This window comes from Falco rusticolus, chromosome 4 (assembly GCF_015220075.1).
Source record: "Falco rusticolus isolate bFalRus1 chromosome 4, bFalRus1.pri, whole genome shotgun sequence".
In the NCBI taxonomy this organism is placed as follows: Eukaryota; Metazoa; Chordata; class Aves; order Falconiformes; family Falconidae; genus Falco; species Falco rusticolus.
Genome location: NC_051190.1, coordinates 48081630 through 48107866, shown reverse-complemented (window position 1 = coordinate 48107866; position 26237 = coordinate 48081630). Strand labels below are relative to the sequence as shown.

Here is a 26237-nt window from a genome sequence, read left to right as displayed (position 1 = left end):
CATGCCCTGTTAAGCGCTGGGAAATGGCAGAGCAAGGGATGTCTGGCTGGGGTATCAGTATCCCCCAGCCCCATCTCACCTAGGTAGTTGATGGAGAGGTTCAGCTCCCGGACGTCAATGTGGACCGAGCCCTTGGGGATCTGGATCACCTCCTCGTAACCTGTGAGACAACCCAGTGCTGGTGAGTAGGGATGCTCAGGCCCCGAGCCCCAAGCCAACCCTGCCCTGGGCTGGATGGGAGCGGGTGCTACCCTGTTACCCAGGGGTTTAAACGCTAAAAGAGATGCTGGCAGTGCAGAGGTGTTTGTTCAGCCACCCGCTGCAATTAAATAGAAAAAGCACTACAGCCTGCCAGGAGAGAGGCTTGTTGTGATGGGACTGGCAGCGCTGGGGAGGTGCTGTGGAGCTGGGATCTCCATGGGCATCTCCACAGCCTGGCTTGAGGGAGTGTGAGCTGGGGAGGAGGGAAGCAGCTTGGCACTCTGTGTCAGGGACTTCGGTGCTGGCAGCGGCTGGGGCACAGCCTGGCTAGTGAACAGGAGTGCTTTGCTCCCTGCTTGCAGCCTCGTCCTACCCTTCGGGGTGTTTCTCTGGGATATGTCCTTGCCTGTCCTACGTGTCCCCAAGGAGCAGGTGAAGTCAAGGAGGGACTCGAGGGGGGGTTACACACCGGCTGCGCTGGCCAGGCCGCTTGCTCCCTACCTCCCTCCGTCAGGGACTGGTTGAAGACGCCCTCAACGGTCTCACAGGAGCTGCCGTCACCCCCACATACGCGACACTTGTCCTCCTTTGAGTCAGAGCCCAGGACACGGTCACAGCCCACATGCTGGAGGAAGGAGCAGCAGGGAATTAGCCGTCCTGGTGGGGCCTTGTATCCCCCACACCTGACCTGCAGCATCGCAGGGAACCCATCCCTGGGTTCCACCTTCACCCCCCTCCATTGCACCGTACACCAGGCAAGGCTCAGCAATGTCACCTCTGCGCAGCCCCAGCTTTCTGCCACTCCTCTCCAGGGACAGCCCTGGGGGGGTCTCTCTCCAAGGCTTGGGAGGGATGAGGTTAGGGTGCCTGTGCTGAGCTGGTAGAGCTGCAGCAGCCCAAGGGGAGCCATGTCCCTGCAACACCAGCATCACAGCAGTGAGCCCACGTGAACCAACTCTGCCCTGCTGCCATAGTATGTGGGCTAGCAAGCGGTACATGGGCTAGCAAGCGGTACGTGGGCTAGCAAGCGGGTCACCAGCCCGGCTGTGGCTACCTATGGTGAAATCCCCCTTTTGTTCTACAGTATATTCAGCCTCATAGAGACAAAAAGATGCCAGAGACAAAGGGAGAGAGACAGACAGAAGGGAGCCTGTCTGCCTGACTGCTGGGGGACATTTGCCACTCCCACAGTGCTTTCTTGTAATTAAACTTTTATAGCCCTCCAGATCCCATTTCAAGGGAAATATCAAGTGCCTGGGGCTACATGGACTATAAACGCAGAGACCCATCACTACCGCAGGCCAGCGTGGCACCCAGGGCATGGAGAGCAGACAGGCACAAGCCCAGAGGTGGATGTGCTCCTGCTCCCACAGCTGAACTGGGCACCCGGGCAGAGGGATACCCATGCAGGCAGGTGGAGGACAGCCCTCCCCTGCCCGGGGGTCTGCCCCTGCCTCCCCGTCCCAAGTCTGTCCCAGACCCTGGCAGCACCTTGCACTCCCCATTGACGCAGATGTCGTTGGAGTCCTGCCGGCACGGTGTCCCGTCCACCACAGCTGCAGCTCGTTCTGTGTAGAAGTTGAATCCCTCTGCCAGGCAGTTCAGGGAACAGGCTTTCACACCCCCTGGGAAAAAAATAAGATATTAAATCATGCCGTCAGGGTGACAGAGAAGAAAAATGTGGAGAGCCAGACCTGGATAACAGCTGCTTTACCCTCACCCTCCCCACACCTCCATCCTGTGCCTGGCCCACTGCACGGGTCCAGGTGCCCAGGAGGATGTCCCTGCCGAGTGGAGGGACCCTCAGAGGGACCCAGGCACCCTCCTTATTTCTTAGCACCGAGTCAAGACCCTTGAACTGGACACCGACACATGGCAAGACACTGTCCCTTCTGCACAGCCTGGAAAACATGGGCTGCATGTGATGGGCAAGGAAACAAACTGGCCTGTTGCTACGTGGTGTCAGTCACTCCTGGGCCTCCTGGCACTTTTCCAGGGCTGTTGACACCCTTGTGCCCATTTTACAGACAGGAAAACTGAGGCAGCAGCTCTTAAGTGACTTGTCCAAGGTTTTTCAGCCACTAGACCAGAGCAACTACATTTTTCAACTCCTAGACCAGTTACTAGGCTAGAGCAACCATTTCTTTCTGTTCACAGTTGGTGGATGCCGAGTCCTTCACAGAAGAGATGACAGTGACAGTGTGAGGACGAAGGGGAAGGATGCTCAATTTATAGCTAAAATACCTGCTTCCCAGCACCCTTGCTAAGGAACAGAGGCTAGATAGCTGGATATTGGCTTACGGGGCCTGGGAGCAGGACGTGGGACAGATTATGGAAGGAGACACCTGAGCAGAGCAGTTTCCTGCCTCCTCTCACTGGGTTTTATCAAATGCTGGTGCACATGGTGGCATGTGCTGCCTTTACTGAGCATCCCAAGGAGACCCAACAGCCTGCATGACCCTGGCAGGGAGATGCATGACTGGGCTGTGGCAGTTTGCTCCTGCAGGCACCAGCAACAGTTGTGAGCTGTGTGCCAGAGCTGGGAAGCACCTAGGTCCGGAGCAACTGAAATCTGCAAAACCTGCAACTCAATACGGCACATCAAATGGGCAGATGGGGAGGAGGGGTGGCCCAGCTGTGCCCGGGAGCACTCTAACACAGCTGGGGGAAGAAAGAGCAAATCCAAGAGAGAGAGGAACAGGAGGAGACAGGAGAGGGGAATTCAGCAGCTTGAAGGCATGCTGTTGAGCAGGATGCCTGGGCAGGCCCCTGGGGAAGGGAACTCAATCAACCCTCCCAGAGCACCCAGGCTCTCCACCGCCTGGTGCCTGGTGCAGAAGCTGCAGGGCCACCAAGTGGGACAGCGCAGGCATGACCCCAAAAACTTACAGCCATCTAACCATGGCGTGCCTATGCCCCAGGTCTGTCCAGCCAGACCTCAGGTGCAAAACACCACCAGCAAGCCAAGAAAACACGAGTCACAAGGGTCTTACGCTGGCTGTGTGAACTTCCAGCTTGGAGAGGCCGTGCCACTGAGCCCCGTAGGCAACCACATACCCCACACATGCAGCTGTCCCACCAGCCTGGGAGACGGGCTTGTGCTGGCCCTGCCTCAGATGGATCTGTGATTTAGCCAGTGCTTGCTGGCTTGAGAGCATCTCTCCTGCCTGTGGCCTCGCTCCTGGCTGGCCGTGTGCTCCATCAGCTGCACTGGGACCCTTCATCCCTGGCAGCTCTCTAAGGCTGAGCTCTCTTCTGCCATCACTGGAGCGCAGAGCTATGAAACAGCCAGAAACCTGAGCTTTTGTGTCAGGGCTCTCAGATGGGTTTGCTAAGCTACTCGCATGCACTCCCTATTCACTTCCTTGTCTCCAGCTACAAGGAAAAGTGAGACCCACTGCAGACACCTTGCTGCAGTTCTCTGGTGGGCAGCTAACACCTGCCACAGCTTGTTTCTGTCTCGGTCCCAGCCTTGGCTCCATTTTAGTAGCTCCCAATTAGTTGCATGATCCTCCTTTCTATCGTAACTCCTCACTGCCGCTGCCCCATGCCCAGGCTGGTGCCCAGCCTCCTCCAGCAACAAGCAGCCTCGAGCATAATCGTCACAGCCTTGAAAGTGGAGCCCCTGGGGAAAACTGGAATGAAAGGAATAATAAGCCAGAGGAAAAACAAAAAGGAAAGAAAAGAGAGAAAATAAAAGATTGGGGATTGGCGGTATGAGGCCAAATTTATTCCTTTGCCTTAAGTGCCCTGACTTTGTTACAGGGCTGCAAAAATGGTGCAAGTGCATGAACCCAGCTCATCGCAGAGTCAGGGGTGTTCACGGGGGTTTCTGCATTGGCCTCCCCTTGCTGGAGCCCAGGAGGACTTGTGTGCATGCAGGCTTACATCCCTAACAATTTAACCCTCTTAAAGGCAAGATCAGCAGAAGGAGGAAGGCGTGTGGAAGAGATCAAGCCCTCTATGCTGGGACAGCTGCCCGGGCTCCAGCCTGACACTGGCAAAGACCCACTGCTGCCAGTGCAGGCCCTGTATCCCAGTGGCTCCGACCATCTCCCGTGCACAGAGGGAGCCAGGGAAGCAGCTGCTGGGCAGGGGAAACAGCACCCATCACTTTCCTGCCTGCGAGAGCTGACAGCAGCTGCTGGACTTGTGCGGGCCATGCATGGGGCTGGGTCTTGTGGTCCTGTGATCATGCTGCCACCCAGCTGCTGCTCCATGTGGGATGAATCCCTGCTAGCTTTCCTCATCTAGCCGCTTAGGAAAGGTGAGGCAAAGGATGGGGCAGGAGAAGCTGCAGTGCCTGTTGTCACTGTGCAAGGTGGACCCACCCCCACAGCAGAAGAGCCCACTTCCACAGGGACCCCCTCAGCCTGCCCACTGCCTGGTGAAGTTACTAATTGACTGGAAAACGAGGAGCAGACAAGACCATACCACCCTGAAAGGCACAGGGTCTGCTATACACACCGTGCGGGTCCCCAGCCCCCTGCTCCCACAGAGGTGAACCCCCTGGCCATGCACCAGCCCCCTGGCCGTGCACCAGCCTGCAGGCAGCTGCCCACACTTTGCTTTGGGCTTAACAGCCTAAGATCAGCAACAGCCAGGTCTGCCGTGGGTGCTCCTTGCAATCTTTAATAAAGCTATTAGAACAGAATAGAATAGCACATTTTCAGTTGGCTGCGCGGTGCCTCATGTTTTGTTCCTCCTGCCTGCCCGGTCCCATAAAGGAATTAAAGTGCATTACAATTTATGATGAGCAATCTCCTGTTTTCTGCAAGCCCCTGCTCCTCCCCATCCCTCTCCCAGCCCCATGAGCTGCTCCACTCTCCCTTGGCTCTCGCATCCGCCAAGAGCAAAATGAATAACTAAGCGAATAAAGCAAAATAAACAAACAATTAAAGTCACATTCCACGAGGTATCTGCTGACTGTTGAGCTCTGAAAGGCTGAGCTCAGCGCTTCTTGCTGGAGCTGTGTCTCGCGATCCCGGGGTCTGGGCTCCAGGACTGTTATTAATCACCACCAGGCAAACAGGCCGTACCAGCCCCGTTCAAAACCCGACCTCAACTTGCCAGTGACCCGGTGGCTGGCGTCAGGCTTTCAGTGGGTGGCTCCTTCCCATCCCAGATTCTCTGCGGAATTGGTGTCCTCCCCCATCCAAGCCAGTGGGATGCTGCTTGTCTTCAGGGTGGGGATGCTCCATGCCCAGGACATTTCCCTGAACTGTCGTGGGGCCAGAGTCTGACGGGCAAATGGCAAAAGCACCCCTGCACCACCACACCTTTCAGCTCAAGGGTGCAGTGCCAAAGGCAGTGGCTGGGCTGAGCAGGGGAAGAGGCTCAGCAGAGGGCCAGGGCAGTGAATGGCTCCTAAAGCAGGAACACATGCCCAAAACCTACCTGAAGAGCAGACATGCCACCAGCGGGAGGGCAGAATGCCCAGGGACAAGTCTGCCAGCCAGGATGGGCCCTGGGGGGCTGCTTGTGCCAGTGAGGAGGGAGGGACTGACACTCACCACCCTAGAACTCACCAGGCACCGCTGGAAGAGCCCTGGAGGGAGTGAGGGAGATGATGTCCAGCCCTTGTTGCCTCCCCAGTGCTGAGGTAGGGATGCCTGCCAGCACAGAGGCTGCAGGGTGAAAACACCAGCCTTGAGAGCAAAACATCCGTGGCAAGGGGAAGACAAGAGAGCATTGTTTCCTGGGGGTCTGATCTGCGACAGGGATGCTCCCTGCCTCCCCCATGGATGTACCTCTGACACCTGAATAAAACCAAGTATCACAAAATCCTGCAGGCAAGTGAAGATTCAAGTACTTGTGCTGCTGAAGTTATAGTCATTGAATCACAGAGGGGTTTGTGTTGGAAAGGACCTTTTAAGACCACCTAGGACAACCATCCTTGCCATCAGCAGGGACACCTTCCACTAGGTCAGGTTGCTCAGAGCCCTGTCCAACCTGCCCTTGAACCTTCCTTCCAGGGATGCCCTTCCAGGGATGGGGTATCCACAGCTGCTCTGGGCACCCTGTGCCAGCGCCTTGCCACCCTCGTATACCATTTCTTCCTTATATCCACCCTAAATGTACCCTCTTTCCATTTGAGACTGTTGCCCCTCATGCTGTCACTACAGGCCTTAGTCAAAAGTCTCTCTCCGTCTTTCTTATAAACCTTCTTCATGTATTGAACAGCTGCAATCAGGTCTCCCCAATCCTGACAGAGTGCCCAGACTCGGGCACAGAAGTTTGTAGGTGGAGGGGAACAGTGATTCCCACCTTCATGATCCCAGCTGACGAGGGTCCAGTGTGGACAGCCCATGCCATGAAGAGCTGATCCTGCTAATCCAGGCTGACAGCTCCCAGGCAGGTGTGTGCCAGCATGTAGGATTTCTCAGGAGCTGGGATACTGATGCTTTCTGGCCAGGGGCTTGGCTCTGAGAACTGGCTGAGGAGTTGCAGCTTCCAGCACCCCTCTACTCGTGTGAACGTGCCTCAGTCTCCCTACTTGGGTCACTGCAGAGGAGGAGTGATACCTTTTGACACTGAATAAACAAAACATAACTGCTAAACACCACAGCTCCTTGTGACCATTACCTACAGCCAACCTGGAAAGCTGAGACAGACAGCTCCCAGATCCCTTCAGGACATGACTGTGGCAACGCTCACAGCCTCCTGGGAAGGGGACAGGTTTCACCACCTTATTTTATGGAAGAGGAAGCTGAAGCAGAGAGAGAGGAAAGGGCATTTTTTTGAAAGCCAAAGCAAAAATCCATGTCAGAGCCAGATTATAATTCAAGGGCCGATGTTCAACTGGCCAGCCATCCCCTGGACTCAAACCACTGGGCCATGCCTGGGGAAGAGAGAGGTCCAAACAAGGGCAGATCCAGCCTGCGGGGCTGTCTTCCACCTTGGCTTCCATTGGGGTCTTTGTGTGACTTACTGCTTTGCAATTTTATTACATTTTTATTGATCCATCCCCTGCAGCCTCAGCACATCTGCTCCAGCTGCAGGAGCCCCGCTGGGAGGTGTGCTTATTTACACAGCTGTGAAGGATTTCCCCAGTCAAGTTCATTAACTACATGAAGGAGACGCGCTGTTCTTTCTCATTATTAAGAGATTTCTGCCCCAGAGGCCTCCTCCTGCCCTCTCTCCTCGCCAGACACTTCTGCAGGACACAGGAGGACTGACCCTGGGAAACAGGGAGTGCTGCTCTTTGGAGGATCCATCAGTTTGCATCCTTTCTCCCTGTGCAGGAACTAGAAGCTTTACCTGCCTGTGCAGGGAGGGCTGCACTGTTTTCTCCCCATCAGGGAGAACTGGACACTAACTGGACACTAACAACTCCCTTCTCTTGACTGTCTTCCTCTTTGCTCCCTCAGCAGTTAAGGAAACAGACTTGAGGAAAGAAGCTAAACAGCTCTGATGCTGCTGGAATTGTTTCTGGCACAGCAATGAGGTTAAAGGGCAATTGCACAGGGGTAAGTGCCCCAGGACGGGTGGCTCGGCATGATGGTCATGGGCCAGTGCCAGGAGGGATGCATGTTGATCTGCCATCATGCAAGGGGGAGGCAGCATGCCCTGAGAACACAGAGTGGGCAGCCTGCGGGACTTGGGCTAGTGGAGATGGTAACTGCCCACCAGACCACTTAGACCATGAGACCTGTCCCTGCAGAGAGTTGGGGAGAGCAAAGCCCTGCACAGCCCTGCTCCAGTTCTGCCTGGGCCCAGGGATGCTCAGCCCAGCCCCAGCACTCACCTCCACGGTACGTCTTCCAGGTGTAGTACTTCCCTCGGAAGGGGACGTTATCGAATTCGGCACATTGCAGCTCTCTGAAGTCCTGGGAGCCCGGTGGGCAGTCCTGTGGCCACACAGCCAGCGATCAGAGCATTGGCAGAAGCAGCCTGCCTTATCCACTAGGTGGGCATGAGCTGCTCCAGGGCTCGCAGCGGCAACTAACACCAGCCCTTCAAGGAGACGGGACACCAGCCCTGACAACCGGACACTGCTACAGTACGGCAGAAGCATCCTTCCTGCAAAGCCAGGCACTATTTGCAGACTAACGGCATGAGCCCTTGGCCCCAGCGGGTCTGCCTGCAGATCAACACTTGCTCCTGTGAGCAACCCTTTAAAGCTAGGTGTCAAGCCCAGGGGAAGCGACGGGGAGCCATCTACTTTCCTCACTTCCAGCCTGTGAACATTAAAAGCTACCATTTCCCAGGTCCAAAGCTTCACTGAGCTTCCCTGCAGCGCAGTTATTCCTCTGCTCCCCTTGAGATTTACCCCTCAGCCCTGGGAAACAGGGTGCTACACTGCATTTCGTGAGCTGCTTCCACCTGACCAGGCCTGGACTCACAGCGTGCAAGAGGCAGTTGCTGTCATGTTAGTGCTGGAAGCCTCTGATCTCTCCTCCTTTGCCTCACTACCTTTTTGGGCCCCTTCTTGATGCCGAAGCCCCACAGGTACGTGTCGCCCACCCACCTCCTGTGCCAGCTCACAGCCGGTGCAGGCGTGCATCGTCCTGCTCGGCTTTCCCCACTGTGGGATTGCTGCTGGCACAGCGTGTCTCGCCCCCACCCAGCCACCTCCTCCTGTGAGGTGCAACGGCTGCACAAACACCCCGCATCTGTGTGGAGAGGGCTCATCCCTGTCTCCTTGCTGCGACACAGCGCTGCCTGCCCCACTGGCAAAGCCCTGCCAGCCCACCGCTGCTCCTCTCCCCGTGCCCAGCAGTACTCACATCAGTGTTGCAGGACCGGTACCGCTTCCTCTCTCCCAGGCAGTACTTCCCTCCGATTGTGGGCCTGCCAAACAAACCAGGAATGAGATGGGAGAACCAGCTTAGGGCACTAAGCCATCTTTGTGGCAGGCAGCTGCCCCAAGTTTGAAGGAGCACCATGGCTTTTCCCAGACCTGCTCTGCTGCAAGGATGGATGTTGCCTGGAGGGGCTACTGCAGAAGCGCAGCTGCCAGCAAACCTCCCGTACTCAGCTGCAAGGGTACTGGGCAGTCGTGCGAGTGATTTGGGTCTGTGGCTGCAGACCCAGCACCAAAGCACGAGCACTGAGCTGCTGTGAAAGCAGGACATGGGATCTGCGTGCAGGGGCCAAGACCCTTGTGGGAACCGAGCTGTGCAGGCATTCGGCTGCTGCCTTTCCTGCTAACCGAACAGCAATGCCGCACAGCCAGGACAAGGCAGGGCCACCCAACATGGCCACGCATGTGTACACCTACCGCGGGCTGTCGCAGTGGCGAATGGATGACGATACACCTCCGCCGCATGTCCTGCTGCACTCTCCCCAGGACGACCAGGCTCCCCAGGCACCATCCACACCCTCCGGACGGGTGCCGAAGGGCACACACTCCCTCTTGTAGCACCACTGCAGAAAGACAGAGCTTTAAACACCCTCGGCACACGGTCTCCTTCTCCCAGAGCGCTCCCCAGCCTCCATCAGACACGGCAGCCAGTTCAGGGCTAGGATCTGTTTTAATCCTGTGAAATGTGAACTCACTGGCCATGGAGCCAACGTCTCCATTGCAGAGGGCATTTGTTTCTCCCTGGGCGCCCCCTCCTCCAAGTCACACCGTCGCTATTTGCACGTGCTGCATACTCAGGGTTCGCAGGGATGCTGGGACCAGTGCCCCCACTCCCAGCCCCCTGTGCACCACCCTGTGGAGCAGGCGGCCACGGGCAAGTGGGTCACATCCCCACCTCTCCTCTAAAGGGGTCCTGGGCACGTGAGTCAATCAGGGTGGCACACGTTGCGAACAGGGATATGGAAGAGCACACACCTCACTGCCTGTAAAAGCACATTGCAACAAGTCCCAGGTGGGACTGGGACCAAAGCTGCTGCTGCTGGGCTGCAGGGCCAGGATTCCTGTGGGACACAGACACCCTCACTGCCAGCTACTCCCTCCCAGGAAGAAGCGAGTTTTGTACGTGTACTTGGAGCTCAAGTTATGGTTAATGTGTTAAAATGACGAAATGTACAAAGGGTCCAGGTTAAAATAAAGGTTCGATTGTAGTAATGACGTTATGTCATTGTTCTGCTGAGGATTCTTAAAGAGTCCGTCTGTCCCCATCCTACTGGGTGACAGATGCTCACAGAAACTTGCCTATGAAATATTTCCCTTGGACCTGGAAAGTGTCCTGCACCCCCTGGAGTCAACAGTGATGCAAGGAGTGGGCCACTGCCAGAGCCACTGCCCATTGCTGTTCTCTGGGCACAGTGCCGGACACCATGCCTCAGGGGCTGAGATAATCCCAGGAAGGAAGAAACTGCTGTGTGCTCCTTCCAGGGGCTGATAACCCACCCTGGAGCTGTTGGCATGGCCTCTCCTGGCTCCTTCTGAGCCAGGTTCTCCACGGGCAGCACAGCCGGCAGGGAAAAATGAACCATGGCCTCCCAGGCCACTCAGCCAGCGACCTCCTTGTGCGCCAGTGCCCTTCCAGAGGTGCAATCCTGTGCAGAGGAGATGCTCTGCAGGCACAGCCTTTCTGGTGTCCTTGCTGTTGCTCCAGACCTGGAGGTGCTGGTGCTGCTGCTTCTGCCCAGGAGCCTGGCCAGCCCCTGCAAACCCCTCCATGCACTCAGGGCTCTTGAGAGCACCAGCGATGGGTTCTGCCCTTGCACCCTGGCTGCCGGGGGCAGAACCTGGCTTGCTCTCCTGCGGCAAGAATGGACACGTGCTGCCTGTGAGACAGATACGAGCTGGGGGCATGTGGGGAAGGAGGATGCATAACAGAAGACATCCTCACAGGATGCAGTGACCGTAACCTGTGTAACGAGTACTTGATTAATGGAAATAATAATTAAATAAAAGATAAAACCAAACCCAAAACAGTCAGGGAAGGAGCCAGCAAGACAGTGGACCCGCTGTCTGAGCAGCCAGGCTGCTGGGAGCACCCCTAAGGCAGCAGGAACTACCACCAGATCCAGGCCTGAAGTCACCCACTGTGGGTTCTTGGGGTAAGACAGGTGAAGCTGTAACAACCACAGGGGATCAGTTATAAAAAAACCCCAAAAACAAAAAACAAAAAGGGAGAATTTGGGAGAAGGAAACAACTTGAGATCTGGGATGTGAACACAGCCCCCATCCAACAAAGTTTGGCTCAGTCTTCCCCTCCCACTGCTTCCCTAGCTGGGTGGCAGAGCACAGAAACTCACCCTATCTCTCCCTTAATCTTGCATACCTGAAATAGCTTCTATGCCCTGATCCCTCCCCTCTGCTCTCCCCAGCTGGAAAGGGAGAAGCCAGGGCAGACCTCCAAGAGCTGCTCCCACCAGGGGTTGAGGTCTGAGGGCTCAGCTGGCTGGCGAATGCAGGGGCTACCAGCCAGGAGCTCCAGCTGGTAAAGGTGCAGAAACTTAATACACTTCTGAAGCATAAATTAATATAAAAGGATAAACAGAGGCACAGGAAGGCAACTGGGCGTTCAGACTGAACATCTTCACTGGGAATAGCTGACGTGAGTCCTGTGGGCTGTGACTGCTTGTCACTTCACTTCTCTTAGGACTTTTGAAGAGCCCCTGTTAAAAACAACTAAGTGGAAGAAGAAGAGATATTTAAAAGTTGGAAAAGTTGCTAAAAAAATGCTGACTAGTAGAAAAAACCTGCCATTGTATATGGTGAATCTCCAGCAGCAGGGATGTTTAGCCCCAGGAGCTGTCTACTCCTTTTTGCTCTAATTTCCAGCAGAACTAAGATGACTGTTTGCAAAGAATAATGCATTTGTCAAAGCCATCCTCTTTCCTGCACATCAGCTTCTCTAGCTTTTTAAAGACTTGAAATTACTCTTGAATTTCTTGGGAATTATTTTTCCTCCAGTGGAAAAACGCATACCCATTTAATGGAGAATGTCCCAGCCCTGATTCTCCATTGTCCCAATTATTATTGTTTGCAAAAGTGCTTTGTTTTAACAGTGCTACACACTCGCTTTATATTGGCATAAATGGGTGTAGGAGGTGCAGGGAATGAAGCGAAACCGTCAGGTCAAAATTCACTTTCAAAACATGAAAAATCCTCCCTCAGCTGAGCCTGAAAAATAGTTTCATCATATCTAGCCTTGCAAGGCAGTTTTTCACAAGTTCCTCTGAACGCATGTTATAAATCCGTTGTCCCTCTTGGGGAAACTGGGGCAAAAATCACTTTTCTCAGGAGAGCCAGGAGACTGCAGCAGACCTGGGAACAAGACGTTTATCTAAAGCACATCACATTGCTTGAGGTCACCTTACTCTGCCTCCTAGGTGAGACCGTGAAGCTCGCTGGAGCAGGGACTTCATATTCTGCATTTCCAGCAATATGCAAGATTATCTGTACTTCGGGGTGATCATGGGCCCCTGGGCTCCTTGGCACATCCCAGCCTCCCTCCATGCCCATGGGGAGGGTGGGGGTGGCTCCAGGCTCTGGGCGGCAGGGGAGGCCAGCCTGGTGGGTGCTTTTAAATCAACTCCACGCTCACCAATGCAAACAATAAATCCTGGTTATCACTGGAAGAGGGATTCAGTCACTGTCAACTTGCTGTGGTGCCCTGGGCTTCCTTACCCCCTTTTCAATGGTGTTGGTCTGGCATATGGTCCCTTCAGCAGCAGGGATGCTGTTGGTTATGCAGCGGTTGCTTTTACTCAGACACCATAACTCACTGCAGACTTCCTGGAAAGAGAGAGATTTTGGGGGAGAGAGGGGGAGGGAGGAAGAAAGAGACAAAGAAACAAAGCTGAGATTAGGATTTGCTTGTGCTTGGGGCTGCGAGGCTGGGGCAGCAGCACACCAGTGCACTTAAGAAGCACCAGCTGAGCTGGGACACAGGGACAGGAGTATTTTCAGCACGGTGGGGGAAAATGAGATCACATCTTGCAAGGTGTTGCTAGCTGCAGTCACCCTAAGGCCAGCTCACCCCCTTCTCTGGACTAGGCTTAAGCACTTCTGAGGCTGGGGATCTCTGGAGCTCCCCCGCCAGCCCACACAGCCCAGCCTGGTCTTTGTGCCACAGAGGACACATCTGCTTGGACATCCCAGTGTGAGGCCCGAGCTAATCCCACTGTGCTCCACCTTTCCCCTCATCCCAGGGCTGAGGGTTGGTCTCTTTTTTGGGTCTGTGCAGTGGAGGCTGAGCACAAGGGCCCACTCCTAGCACCTGCCATGAACCTCCCTATGCCATGTGGGTCCAGACCTGCCACACGGATCCAGATCTGCCTCTGTGGGAAGTTGGGACTCCCCAGGAGCATCAGCACAGCACACCTGTCATCTCCTGCTACAGGAATGCACTGCAGGTCACAGCGAGACTACCTCGTGTACTGGCAATGTCCAACCAGCCTAACAGTCCTAAAGGGAAGACTCCTCTGGAAGATTTTAGAGCCATTGTCAGAACAATCAAAATAATGCCAGACAGCAAACTAGCCCTTGAGCAGCTTCAGAAGTCTCTGCTAGGTGCAGTTGGGTCCATTGAGTGATACTAGGTTGAGGACTTCAGACCTCTTTCCAGGAGGTTTCCTGAGATGCAGATCCTGAGCTTCAGCCCATCCTGACCTCTCACGAGTGCCAGTAAACAAAAAGCTTCCCTTGGCTGTTCCAGAACCCACCCAAAAGTTAGATCCATGACAGAGACTCGGCAAAGTTGTCACCGCTGCTAAATCTGGCAGTCCAGGCCCTTTGAACCTGCTTTGCCACTAAATCAACCAGGCTGGACTTGCAAACTGCAAAGCAGCACCTAAAATCCAGAGCCAGTTTCCTGCCAGGTCACCATCCTGCTCCTATTGCTACTGAAAAGCCTACGGAAAACGCTGCTGTTTCAGAGACCAGCCTGCCCCGACTTAGGTTATACCTGAAAGCATTGCACAGGTTCACACTGTCAGCAACAGAAACTGTCTCGAGATGTGACAGCAGAACCCCAACAGCCACGGCTGCTGCTGCTGCGCTTCAAGCACATGCCAGCACCACTGTCAGCGCACACCAATGCCACAGCACGGGCTGAAGGACCTGCCGTGCTCCGTGCTGCATGCTCCGGTGTGGAACAGTGACTGCTTGGCCTCATGCCTGCCCCTAAGGCAGCATGACCTGCATGAGAGCTCCGGTGGGCTGCCTGCCTGCAGTCAAGTATCAGCCTGTTCATTGTCTCTGGGCTTGGTTCAGCCTTCCAGCAAGGCATTCCTCCACCCCGCCAAGGGCTGTGCTCTGAACAGTAACCGATACCCCCGCAGGACAAACTGACTCAACGACTGGGAATCCTCTGTGCTGGTACCAAAAGGGGTGAAAAGATGAGCCTGGGATTTCTCTGCTTCCCTCCTGTTCATGGAGTTGTGACAGCAGAGTGTCACAGGGCAAGCTGGCAAAGGAAAATACTGCAGAGTCTGTGCCGAGGACTGCAGCTCCAAGACAAAGGGATTTTGGTTCCCAACTCCTTTGCCAAAGCCCACCTACAGCTGGCTTTAAGCAGTGAAAGAAGAAAGTCTCTCCCATCTTCAGAAGGCGTCTACACCTCCATACTGCTCTTGCAGAAGTAGGAGCTCCTGTACAGTCTCCTCTCTGTGTTACCAAGGGAGAGGACTTTCCAGCTTCAACCACTGAGGTGTGTTTGCTCTGTCCTTGTGATACCTACTCATCACCCGCTGTGCCGGCATGGAGGAAGGGATGCTGCTGCGCTGGCGCTGTCACCCTGCAGTTTGTTTACATGGGGCACAGGATGGGTGGGCTTCCACATTTACCCAGATTTATCTGCATGCACTGGAGCCCTTACACCCTTTGGGTATCTCTCCCAAACCGCAGGCAAGACAGGCTGGGCTAGAAGGTCATCACAAGGACATCTTGTGCTTTTGTCATCCTTGTATATATACAGGAAGTGTCTGCCTAAGTTAAAAATTAGCTGGGAAACAGGCATGTAAACGTGGAAAGTTTCCATTCCACCGCCTCTGGCTCCGCTGAGTAGGGGTGCAGAGTGCACTCAGCACCACCTGACAACAGATACCACAACCAGGTTATCTGGATCCAGACTTCTCCTGCTGCTGCCCTGGGCACCTCATAAGACTGCATCTGCCCCATGTCCAGCGGGCTCTGGGCCCCTGGGCCATGTCAAAAGACAGCACTGGATCAGGGAGAGACAAACTTTGCCCTTTGTTCACCAAGATGAGCTGGTGAGATCACCAGGAGGTGGTTTAGTGTTTAACCATACCAAATAGATGAACACTCAGCGTGACAGGCTGGTTTACATTGGGTCACTTCAATGGCAGCATTGTGCTTGTATTTACACGCTTGCAAGAGAAACTAAACCCTGACCTGATATCAGATAAACCCTGACCTGATATCAGATCACAGAAAGCCGTGTAAATATGTGAAACCTTTCCAGGGCTTGGACTGGGGTGAGTACATGTACATGTGTGTCCGTCAGACAACACAACTGTCTGTGTATCTCAGTGCTGGCTCCTCTGTTTTATCAGTGGCAAAATGGATGCATTAAGGAGTTTAATTAGCCCTTCAGTGCAGACACTTCCTCCTCACCACTGTGCTCAGATAGTTGGCGATGTCCAGCACCTTAAGAACAGCAAAATGTCAGGCTGAGATCCAGGAATACTCTTTCCCCCTGAAACAACCTCTCCTTTCAGTGGTTTCCTGGATTCAGAGGTCAGAGGATGGCAGTGTGATGGCAGGGGTGGCTTGGGTGGGCAGCTGTCCCTCAGACGTACCTACGGCACATCGTCCCCACCTCAACCTGGAAGAAAGCTGTTTCTCCTCCTAGGTTTGTGCGAGCAGCATAATGATTTCTAGTAAGGTTTATGAAAAATATGTCTGCGTACAAAGCCCCGATGCGAGGGGCGTTTGGATGAGGGGACTGCGGCTTCACTTTTAGCTGCAACCCTTGGGGACCCGCAGCAGCCAAGGTATCAGGCAGAGGCAAGAGATCTCTTCCCATGCGACTAACCGGACAGAAACTGAGCTGGGGTCAACCTTTGTGGATAGGTAACAGCCTCCTCTGTCCTCTCACAGGGAAGCAAGGCAAAAAGCTCACAGGGAACATGCCAATGCCCTTCATTTGAAGCAGAACAGCAAAGCGATGTGGGCAGCAGAGGAACAGCCCCACGGCCCTTTGCCCTTGTAGGTCCCATCCTCCACCCCCTGGGAACCAAATAGTAAAGCAGGAAGGCTCTCTACCCCGTATTTACACTGGCGAGATTTAACTCCGTACTGGAAACGGCACTGCTCATCTGCATCATAGGCCTGTCCTGGAGCCACCGTTGGGTAGATAAAGTCTTGCTTGGGAGGAGCGTTGTTCAGGCATAATCCCATCCCGGAGCTGGAAACAAGAGAAGAGGATCAGAGCTCAGAAAGGTTTGCAGGAGAGCATGGTGGTGGGGGACTGGCAGCAGGCACCCCCAGCTCCGCATGGGGCTGAGCTCTCACACGCTTGGCTGCTTGGGGCTGGGGGGATAACTCTACTGGCCTCCCCAGGCAAAACCACTGCTGAAAAAGTGCTCTGAAGTCTTCCCGTCCTGCCCTCAGGGCTCGGAAGCACACACTGGTTCACTAGAAGTTTTAATCTGAGGGTTTTGCAGGCTATGGCCAGCCCCTGGCTGTCCCCGCAGGGTCTGGGGCCAGCAGAGCGCGCGTGGCGGCGTGTGCCCAGGACCCTCGCGTGGGGGGCGGGTGGGCGGTGGGGCTGCCCCCCCCTCCCCCCCAGCTGCAGAACCCCAGCTGAAAGCAACCGGAGATGCTGAGTGCAGAGAGCTTCTCTCTCCAAGCCCGTCCTTCTGCATGCCAGAGCTTTGTAGGAGCGTCCAAATTTCGCAAGAAACACGCCTTTCCCTCCCCCTTCCTTGCTGCTCTCCGAGCTCTCCCTAAATCAAGGCCCCTGTCACCACTCCCCCAGCCCCAAATCCTGGGGTCTTGCGTGCACCACAGCCTTGACCTGGCAGAGGCTGCTGGGGCTGTGCTGAGGACGGGGTGGTCAGCACGACCCGCCGAGAGGGCCCACATGAACTCACCGTCCTCTGCCAGCCCCGGCGAGACCTCGGGGTTACCTGAGGACAAGGCAGCCTCCGCCGCAGCGCTTTCCCGGCGCTGTCCATGCAACATGCCTTGCTGTGGTGCGCGTCCAGGGGTCAAGAGCGAGGGGGACAGGTTTTGCCGTGGCCAAACGTGAGCTGCCAGATGTGGGATTTGGTGATGAGCCATGTGGTTTTGGCCACGCTTTGCGGGACACGGGGGCAGGCAGCAGCCTCTCGGGGAGGCTTACCTTCGCTGCTCCTCTCGCAGCACTACAACAGCACCATCACCAGTAGAGGTCTGGTATTCAGACTCCCTGGGGACTTCTCTCCACAGTGACCCCACATATCTGCTTCTTCCAATCATGTCTCAAGTCCTACCCACTCCTTCTATTAGGTAGTGCCCGTATCCTACTAAAATCCTCACCAAAATTGATCCTGCCTGCTCATTTTAGATAGAACTCTAGGGATTGCCTGAACCCTGGCTGAGAAGCTTTCAGGCTGCAGAGGCATGACTCGGGCAAGGTGACAATATCAAAACTCTGGACTTATGAGCCTAAATCCCTTCTCCTGAATCCTAAACGTGCTTCAGAAAAAAATCGTGAAAAACCTTTCTCCTACATTGCTTATTCACACCTGAAAACTCTCCTCCTGTGTCTGGAGAAGCTGCCTACACCATGCAGACCCAGTCCTGTCTCCAGATCCTCCTTCCCCACCACATCAACCCTTCTCGGCAATACCAGACTGAACCTCAGAAACATTCAAATGCCTCCAGAAGCTATTGATCTATTTGTGAAGTTTCTGGAAGTGGAAAACCTAAATAAAGGTCTCACCGCAGGAAGGTAAATGGGGTTATTATCTTCAGCAGGCAAGGAAACCATGGAAAAGTCAAAAGGAAGGGAAGCACATGCCCCTTGGGATAGGATGAGGTGCTGGGAGAGAAGACAGAAAGTGCATGGGCTGTGTGCTTTGTGGGCTTTTCTTTGGCTTTACCCAATCCTCACAAGTGACTGTGAGAGGCTGGATGTGTATACTGGTTGTGAGGTAGAAGGAAGGGCAAGGTGAGAAGAATTTCTTACTCCAGGAAACTGGTGATGTAATCCCTGCTGCACGTAGACCATACAAATGGGTTGGTCTTCATGGTGATGTGAGCAGCCATGAGCTTGGCTGTTTCTTGTCCACGGGAGCCGCAGCTGTTGCCAACCCCATCGTGATTCATGCCAAACCTAGAAAGCGTCACCAAGGCAATTAGAGATGATCAGCTGCTGCAGCTTCAACACATCTGGATCATCTGCAGGAAGGATTTTTCAGCTCCTGGTGGCAGGAACAAACCAGCAGGGGCCCTTCCCTGTGACGGCCAATCCCAGGGACTCTTCTAGCCCAGTACTCACGTGTGGCCGATCTCGTGGGCAATGGTGAAGGCTGTGGCCAAGCCAATGTCCTCATTGATGCTGCAGCTTCGTTCTCGTTCGCACATCCCGCCAACGGGGGCCAGGCCTAGGGAAGCCAGATAGAGCTGTCACGTAGGGTCAGGGTCAGTACAAAGCATCTGTAGGGGATACGGGTGGTATTTGAGGACTATCTGATGTGCTTCACACTCACGAACACCGAGCATAGCCTGCTGTCAGTATGTTCATTCCCACCAGTTGTTTTGAGATGGACCCATGGCTCTTATGGGCTGTGGGCATATGGTCACTCAGCACCGTCAACTATATTAACAACGACAGGCTCAGAAATGCTAGGAATGGGTCAGATTTCTCTGAATTTCATATCCAAACCCCAGACTGTGTGCAGAGGGGGGAGAAGTCCTTGTCACAACATTGGCACTGCTGGTGGGGGGAACCTGAGATCAGCTGCACCAGCACTTGGGGCATCGGAGCTTGGACAGGGCAGCTGGGACAGCTGAGCATGCCAGGATCCAACCTGGCCATCCACGCTTGGCTATGGCTGACACCACCATGATCAGGAATCCAGCCTGACTCCATCTGCAGGGCTGGATCATGTGGAAATTCCCTCTGGATCATGGCAACAGATTCCCCAACCCTCTGCCCACACCCTGCCCTACCACTGCAGGCTGTGCCCACTGCACCAGGCCAGGGAAGGAAAGGAACAAACCAAGCCATCATGGCACCTCCAGCCTCAACTCCCCTCCCAGGCACCTCATCTGCAGCCAGGTCAGACACCCACCAACTTTTCCTTTTTAACTGCAGTGATTCAGAGCAGTAATCCCTCCCTGACTGCTTAGTCTAGACCAGGGCAAGACAAATTAGGAGCTACAGCCAGAGAGAGCTGCAGGGTCTGTCTGCGTCTAGCAGTTTAAATAAAGAACTCCCTTTATAGTCATCACAAAATAGTCTTATTTCTCTCTGTTAAGCCAGGAATACTCCACTAGGCTATGGACCAGCCCTAGATGCGAGTGGTTCTTAATCATCAGGCTGGACCTGACCCAGGGATATAATGGAGAAGCGTTCCAGAGCCCATCCGTCCTCTGGGTTGCTGCTTTTAGTGTTTACAGAAGGAGGCTACATAGTTGAGCAGGCTGGAAACTACTGGGCTGTTCCTGGCTCAACTGCCAGTGCTCGTGGTAGCATTGGGCAAACACTTCCCCTCAGCCCGCTCACTAGGGAAAGGGGATGGCAGAGCCCACCCTGGCCACACTCCCGAAGGCGCGTGTGCTGGTGAGAAGTGCTGCGGAAGGGGCAGCGAAATCCTACCTACCCAGGGTGCCACACGGTTTATTCTTGTAGATGCAAATGTCGTATCTGCAAAGAAGAGAAGGCAGTGTTAAGAACACTTACAATTTCCCTGGCTCCAAAACCGTGTATCTCCATTTTACTGATGTGTTCGCATCCCAAACAGCTCACGGCTCATGCAGCACTTCTGGAATGGGAAGTACCAACTGTAACAGGTAAGACACCTCCGATCCATGTTGTACAACACTCACTTTCCCCAGGCTGAGGCTCACTGTGGATTTTAAACAATAGCTCCTGTCCCTGAGCTACGGGGCAGTGCTGAGTGGGGTCAGAGGTTTGGGTTTGATGAAATGTGGTAAATCAGAAGGGACAATGCTATTCCAGCCTTAAAGCTCTCTGGATTTGGGTGGGTGTCCAGCTCTGCTCACTAGCACCCAATGCACTCCTGGGAGTTGGCCACTTCCCTCCGGGTCAGGGATCTGCCCCAGCAGCACAGTGTGGAAGGGGATAGGGCCAGCCTCTTGTCTGTAAACTCAGGTCCCTTGCAGCAAGTTGTATCAACAAAATATGTAATTCTGAAATAGTTGTTTTTTTTTTAAATAAGGAAAACATTTCAGTTTGAAAACACATTCCATTTCAAAACCCATTGTGGTTTCATTAAAATGCTAAAGTGATTTTTTATATTTCTTTTTCAGTTTACTTCCAAACAAATTCAATATGGGTTGATTCAGGATGACTCTTCCCTCTGTTCCTGGCCTCAACTTCCAGCCATTGCATCAAGGAGTCGACTGTTTGCCTGTCGTTAGCTGCATACAAGGAAAAGCTAAATAAGGATAGCAAAATAAAATCTCCTCCAAACTGAAATGCAGCACCCTTGCAATGGGACACGGCAGCAGCTCCAAAAGAGACCAGCTTAGTCTAGAGACCAAATATTATCATTTAATTGCAAAGAACCACATGCCTTCCCTGCCTCTGTTCAAATACCTTCTCCAGAAGGCGAGACTCCCCACACAGGGGATAGGTCTTTGCAAAACATGGGCTGAAAGGGGCAAGACTAACACAGAAATCTGTGGAGGGCGGGCAGGTGGCGGGACCAGCAGCAACCGGGCTGGGATGCCCCAGAGTCAGATCGAGGTGGTGTTGCTCCTTAGCCCCAAGGTGCATTTCAGCCTGGGTGTGAGCTGGGCTTGGAGCACCAAGGATGCTGACTGTGGTGCAGGTTTGGGGACACCCGCACAGTGAGCAGGTCCATCTGATACTGCTCGTCCCAGTGGCCCCATGGGGACAAGACTGGGGAGAAAGCAAGCTGATAGAACACGATGGGTTAAGCGTAACATGTTCGTGGTGATGGCTCCTGTCCCTTTGGCCCCTGGTGCCCTCTGGAAGTGTCCAAACCTCTCACCCCCAGCAGGAAATCGAGTGAGTGAAAAACATTTGTTGCTTTGTTTCGAGTGAATACCGTTAAAGCCTTTGGAGGCTCTGGTTTGACACGTTCCTGCAAGAGAAAAAAGCCCGCAGCTCAGCAAGATGTTATCAGGAGACAGGGAATTTATTAGAGAAGGGCCGGATGCACTGGTGCTGTCCAAGCCTGGCGCAGCCGCCCTGCAAGTTGCTTCGGGATAGCTCAAACATCTGGTGGGAGACCGAAGAACTCGGAACTGGCATTTGCATCCCACACGTGTGGTGGGAGGGAAGGAAAAGCAGACACCACAGCCCAGGGAGGGTGAAAAGCTGGGGCCAAGGGGCTTTTCGTTCACTCCTCCCCCAGTGCTCATGGGGTCTCATCACATAGCTCCCCAGGAGGGATGCATCAGGCAGCTCTCACAAGCTCCCTGGGAGGGATGTGCCAGGCTGCACACAGCTCCCACTGCCATCAGGAATCAGAGCAGGAGAGCTGCACATGGTGCCAACGAAACCGGCTCCCGCTTGGAGGCTCTCCTCTCCCAGGCTTTCATTTTATGACTTTCTTCCACTCAGCAAGAGGGGGGTGGAAAAAGGCACAAACAAATCTTGGGCTTCACCCCAGGCTGCTGCCCCTCTGCTCAAGCAGGGTTCATGCAGGCACTGGAGAGCCAATGTCCTGGGCAAAGCTGGCAGTACCACTGAGAGCTGCCCTTCAGCATCCCTCCCATACCCTCTGCTGCTCCAGGCTCAAGCACCCGTCTATTCTGACAGGGGTTATTTGTCCTGCACGTGAAGGTTCAGACTCCTTCACCCAGCTCTGGAGGTCTAATCCAGCATCCAGGTTAAGCTGCTGCCCTAGACTGCAAAGAGACATAGGCAGGGCAGGGACTGCTTTTGTCCTAGATGAAGTCACTACTTCAAGGGTGTCCATCAGCTACTAAGGAGAGAGTTCAGCCCCACAGGTAGGCACCTAAAATGGGGGGAGCTAAAACCCATACTGGCTGGAGGCACTCTGCCACTGTGATGATGCTCAGGTGCCACTTGTATCCTCTTTTCCATCTTTCACAGCAGGGGCAGATGGGGGTCTCTGTTTCAGCAGGATGCCTGATGCTCCACAACTCGGGATGGGCTCCCACACATGCCCAACATGGCTGTACACATTGTGCCATTGTAAATGCCCATGGCTGCAAACTAAGCTCCGTAGGAACACAACAAAGACTGAGGGAAGACACTGGAGGATGACAGCTATCTGAACTGCAATAATCCGCATCACTGCAAGGGAACGGGCGAGTGGCCAGCCTGCGGGACAGCCACTGCCAGGCAGCTTGCTAGGGAGCGTATGGGAAAGAAGCCTTGGATGAACCACTTGGACAGAGAGAAAGGACAGCTGCACAGAGGGCAGCCCCTGCGAGGACAGCGCTGCCAGGGCTGGGCTCAGCCTTACCTGGTGATCAGCACTGCAGTGTCGTGGTTGGCTATGCCATTCTCGGGGATAGCGTTCCCATTGCCGTTCCTGTTCACAATGGATTTCTGCCACTTGCAGAAGCTGTCCAGGGATTTCCCAGCATGGTGGTTGATCTCCAGTGTGGGCTGGAATGGAAGCAATATGACAGTGTGTTCCCAGGAAAGCTCTAATATGAAGGCACTGCCTATTCCCATGCCAGCAGAGCACTGACACCAGTCCAGGTGCCCCCACCTTTTCACAGAGATCATGGAAAAGCAAGGCTTTAGAGGACTAAAGCTACTTAAACCTCCCTAAAGCCACCTTATCATAGGAACAGTGCTCAGAGTCTCAGCGGTTTCCCCAGCCCACAGCCTAAGCCCAGTCCCCAGCTGCCATTGAGAGGATGTGGTGCACCCAGCAGACTGCAGTGGGGGGACCTCCATGGGTGACATCCAGGGCGAACACACAGATCCACAAAGGAAGTTCAGATGCATGACAGCAGCAGCTCAGCAAAGCCCGCCTTACCTGATCCTCGGTGAGGAGAATCAGTCGGGTCACCAGGATATTGACAATATTGCCCAGACTCGAGTCCTGGAAAAGTTTGGCAACCTGACCTCCAAGAAACAAGAAAAGACGAGTCTTAAAAATGAGCTCGCTGGCTGGGTGAAACGGTGCAATTGGTGGACCTGGCATGTGCTGGGCACTCAGTGAAGAGAAACAGCCTGGGCTGCAGGGTCTGAACACAATCCTTTTAGAAAGCAGAAATGGGTGTGGGACTTCACAATACCACTTGGATCACAGAGCCTCCTAAACCATGTTCAGACCTCAGTGTCTCCTGCTGGGGACATTCGAGCGGTGAAGCTGACATCCCACAGCACCTGCTCCTTGCCTGGAGCTCAGCTTGGGAAGCCCTGTGGTCCTGGCATTACACAGTCACAGGGATGAAGCTTTGCTGACTGCCCATTGGCAGGGAATGACACAGCATCTCTCAGAAATCTGCCGCCACACGATGGGTGTTTTACAGCAGATGACACAGTTAGAAACGGTATTGTTTTAAAATCTGGCATCTGCTTTAGAAATGCAAACAAAGCAAGCCATGAAAAGAGATCCTGCAGAGGACAGGACAAAGAGCCATCACAGAGGGGCTTTCAGCGGTTTGATGGATAACTTCCAAGCCTATCTCACCTCACAGGAGGATTCAGCACGGCCAGTCAGGCTGTTAATGCATCTAGCCTGGTACCCTGCTGCCAGCAATGACCCAAATCTGATGCTGCAGAGGAAGCTCCTCTGCAGTAACCCAGAGACACGGGCAGCGTGGTATGGAAGAGCGAGGGTATTTCTCCCTGCCCCTCACACTGATCAGCCCCCAAGCGTGAGAGCTCACTGTCCTTATGCTTTCCCATGTGTTTCTCAGCTTGGCTGGGCCTATTTGCAATGCTAATTTGCGATGAGAGATGCTGTTCAAAGAAAGGCCTTTGTTCTCCCAGTCCAGATCTGGCCTGTAGCATGGTCAGACGGGCCAGAGTTTACCTCTCCTACAGTGCCTCCTCTATACAACAGGGAGTCCCTGCGGGGCTCCGGAGTATCGCTGCTCATGAGCGGCAGCGGCATGTCAGGATTTTTGACCCAAACATCTCGCTCTGGGGATGGGGAGAAGCTACTGCCATCTTGCAACAGATCTGATTACCCCACTGCATTCCCATCCCACTTGTCTTCTTGGAGGAAAAGCACACGGCACCCTCTGCCAAACCCAAACATTCGGGGTGACGAACAGGACTTATTCCCGCCTGCTCTCTGCTGCTGGGTGTGTGAGCCCCTGGGGTCCCCCAAGGCTCATGATGTGGTTATAACACTTACAATATTCATGATGGCCAGGATGTACTGCTCTATGTCCCGTCGCCCGTGATACCCCACCATCATTTTGTCAGCCACCACCAGGGTCTCCACATAGCGCTCGGTGCTGACAGATCTCTTCAGGGGTAGCTGGCCTCGCTGGCTGTGGTTGCCCGACGGCTTCAGAGGGGAGGGCTTCAGTGTCCGCAACCACCAGTGTCTCCCTTTCCACGGCTTCTCATCTGAGAGGGGAAAAAGATTTTTCTGTTGCCCTCCAGCAGCAATTCAACAACATGGAGAGGTCAGGGGTGTGCAGCATGAGCTTGGTTTCAGGGAAGGAAAGGCCGTCACGAGGCTCTTTATGCACCACACATGGACCTAGCACATGCCCCCATTGCCATCGGCTGGATCTGTTTAGCAATTCCTGCTGCAGCCCAGGGATGTCCCTGCGCTCCTGCCGGCCCTGCTGGCATCCCGCTGGCCCTCCTGCCCGGGTGCTGCACGCAGAGGCGTGCACCCGTTCTGCTGCAGCAGCCCCACGTGCTTCACTGCCTCCGCGTGCGAGGCCCTGCTCTCGCCTCTGTCACAGGGAAGAGTGGTGTGGATTTAGAAACTACACAGACATCATCTGAAAATAAAGCCATTGCAGATCATTTCCTCTTTCCTTTTCCTGCCAGGACCTGAATTTAGGACTTGGCTTTTTCTCCACAGAAATGGCTGCCGCCTCCAAAGCAGCAGCAACAGCAGGTTTGTAGGACTTTGCTCCAGGCTTCAAGTGCTACTGACCTGACCCTAGAGCTGTCCCCAGCAGGGCCACCAGCTCCAAAAACCCCAGTCCAGGGACCACCACAGGGCCGGAAAGCTGTCTGGGAGATGACAACCACTCTCCCGCCCTGTCAGGAAAGCTGGTCAAACCCCCCTCCTCTGCTCTAGAGCTGGATCATGACACATGCAGCAGAACTGGGAAGATGGGCAGATCACAGGCAGCCCCACAGCCCACCAGCTCCAGCCCCCCCAGCTGATCAGAGGGAGCTTGAGGGGTGCTCGGGGCCCAGCTGCACCAGACAGATCAGGATGGGTCCAGCCTGTGGGGCAAGGGGATGGGGCAGCTTTGCTGAGGCCAGCTGCACCATGATTGCTCTGAACTGTATTTGGCCTGCAGCTCCCAGTGCATGGTCGCTGCCTTCCAAGAAGCAATTAGGAACAGGCTAACTTTTGTCTGGAAGCTGGGGAATGTGGCAAAGAGTCAGCAGAAGGGGAGTCTGCTGGCGCTTTGTCCAACATGACTTTGGGAGCTGGGATGGGAGGAACTGGGCCAGGGAAGCACAGGTTGTCCCCAGAGATGCTGTTAAGTCTGGGGACATGCAGAGCAGGCTGGCAGTGCCCCAGTGTCCCCAGAGGCTCCATCCCTTCCAGCAGTGCCTCCTCATTTGGTTAAGTGTCACCACTGGGGCACTGAATGAACACCCTGAAGCAACACACAAACCTGCCAGGACCAACCGGGAACAGTACCCACAAACTCTAATCCGTAAAATGTGAGCTGGTCTCTCTGCAGGGATGGCATCTCCTCTCATCCTTACAGAGTCAGGGGAAGCTTCCGTAAACTGAGGGAGCATTATCCTGTCTGCATGCAACATTTTGGGTAGATGGAAAATCTCTGCACATTCACAAGGGCTGTGGATTTCAGCAAGGCTCTA

General features: G+C 54.4%; 1 protein-coding gene across 1 annotated transcript in view; it reads right to left on the bottom strand.

Annotated features, from left to right (window-relative positions):
- Nucleotides 1–26237, bottom strand: part of ADAMTS10 (ADAM metallopeptidase with thrombospondin type 1 motif 10) — a 58184-nt gene that overhangs the window by 7598 nt on the left and 24349 nt on the right. Inside the window, exons 5-18 of the mRNA XM_037382996.1 lie at nucleotides 24565–24782; nucleotides 23233–23316; nucleotides 22708–22853; nucleotides 19885–19928; nucleotides 18558–18663; nucleotides 18246–18392; nucleotides 16337–16478; nucleotides 12737–12844; nucleotides 9425–9570; nucleotides 8931–8994; nucleotides 7949–8051; nucleotides 1693–1826; nucleotides 703–826; nucleotides 80–160 (exon numbers count right to left, since the gene is read on the bottom strand). Coding sequence (XP_037238893.1) covers nucleotides 80–160; nucleotides 703–826; nucleotides 1693–1826; nucleotides 7949–8051; nucleotides 8931–8994; nucleotides 9425–9570; nucleotides 12737–12844; nucleotides 16337–16478; nucleotides 18246–18392; nucleotides 18558–18663; nucleotides 19885–19928; nucleotides 22708–22853; nucleotides 23233–23316; nucleotides 24565–24782 — 1647 coding nt within the window. The remainder of the gene's footprint in view (nucleotides 1–79; nucleotides 161–702; nucleotides 827–1692; nucleotides 1827–7948; nucleotides 8052–8930; nucleotides 8995–9424; nucleotides 9571–12736; nucleotides 12845–16336; nucleotides 16479–18245; nucleotides 18393–18557; nucleotides 18664–19884; nucleotides 19929–22707; nucleotides 22854–23232; nucleotides 23317–24564; nucleotides 24783–26237) is intronic.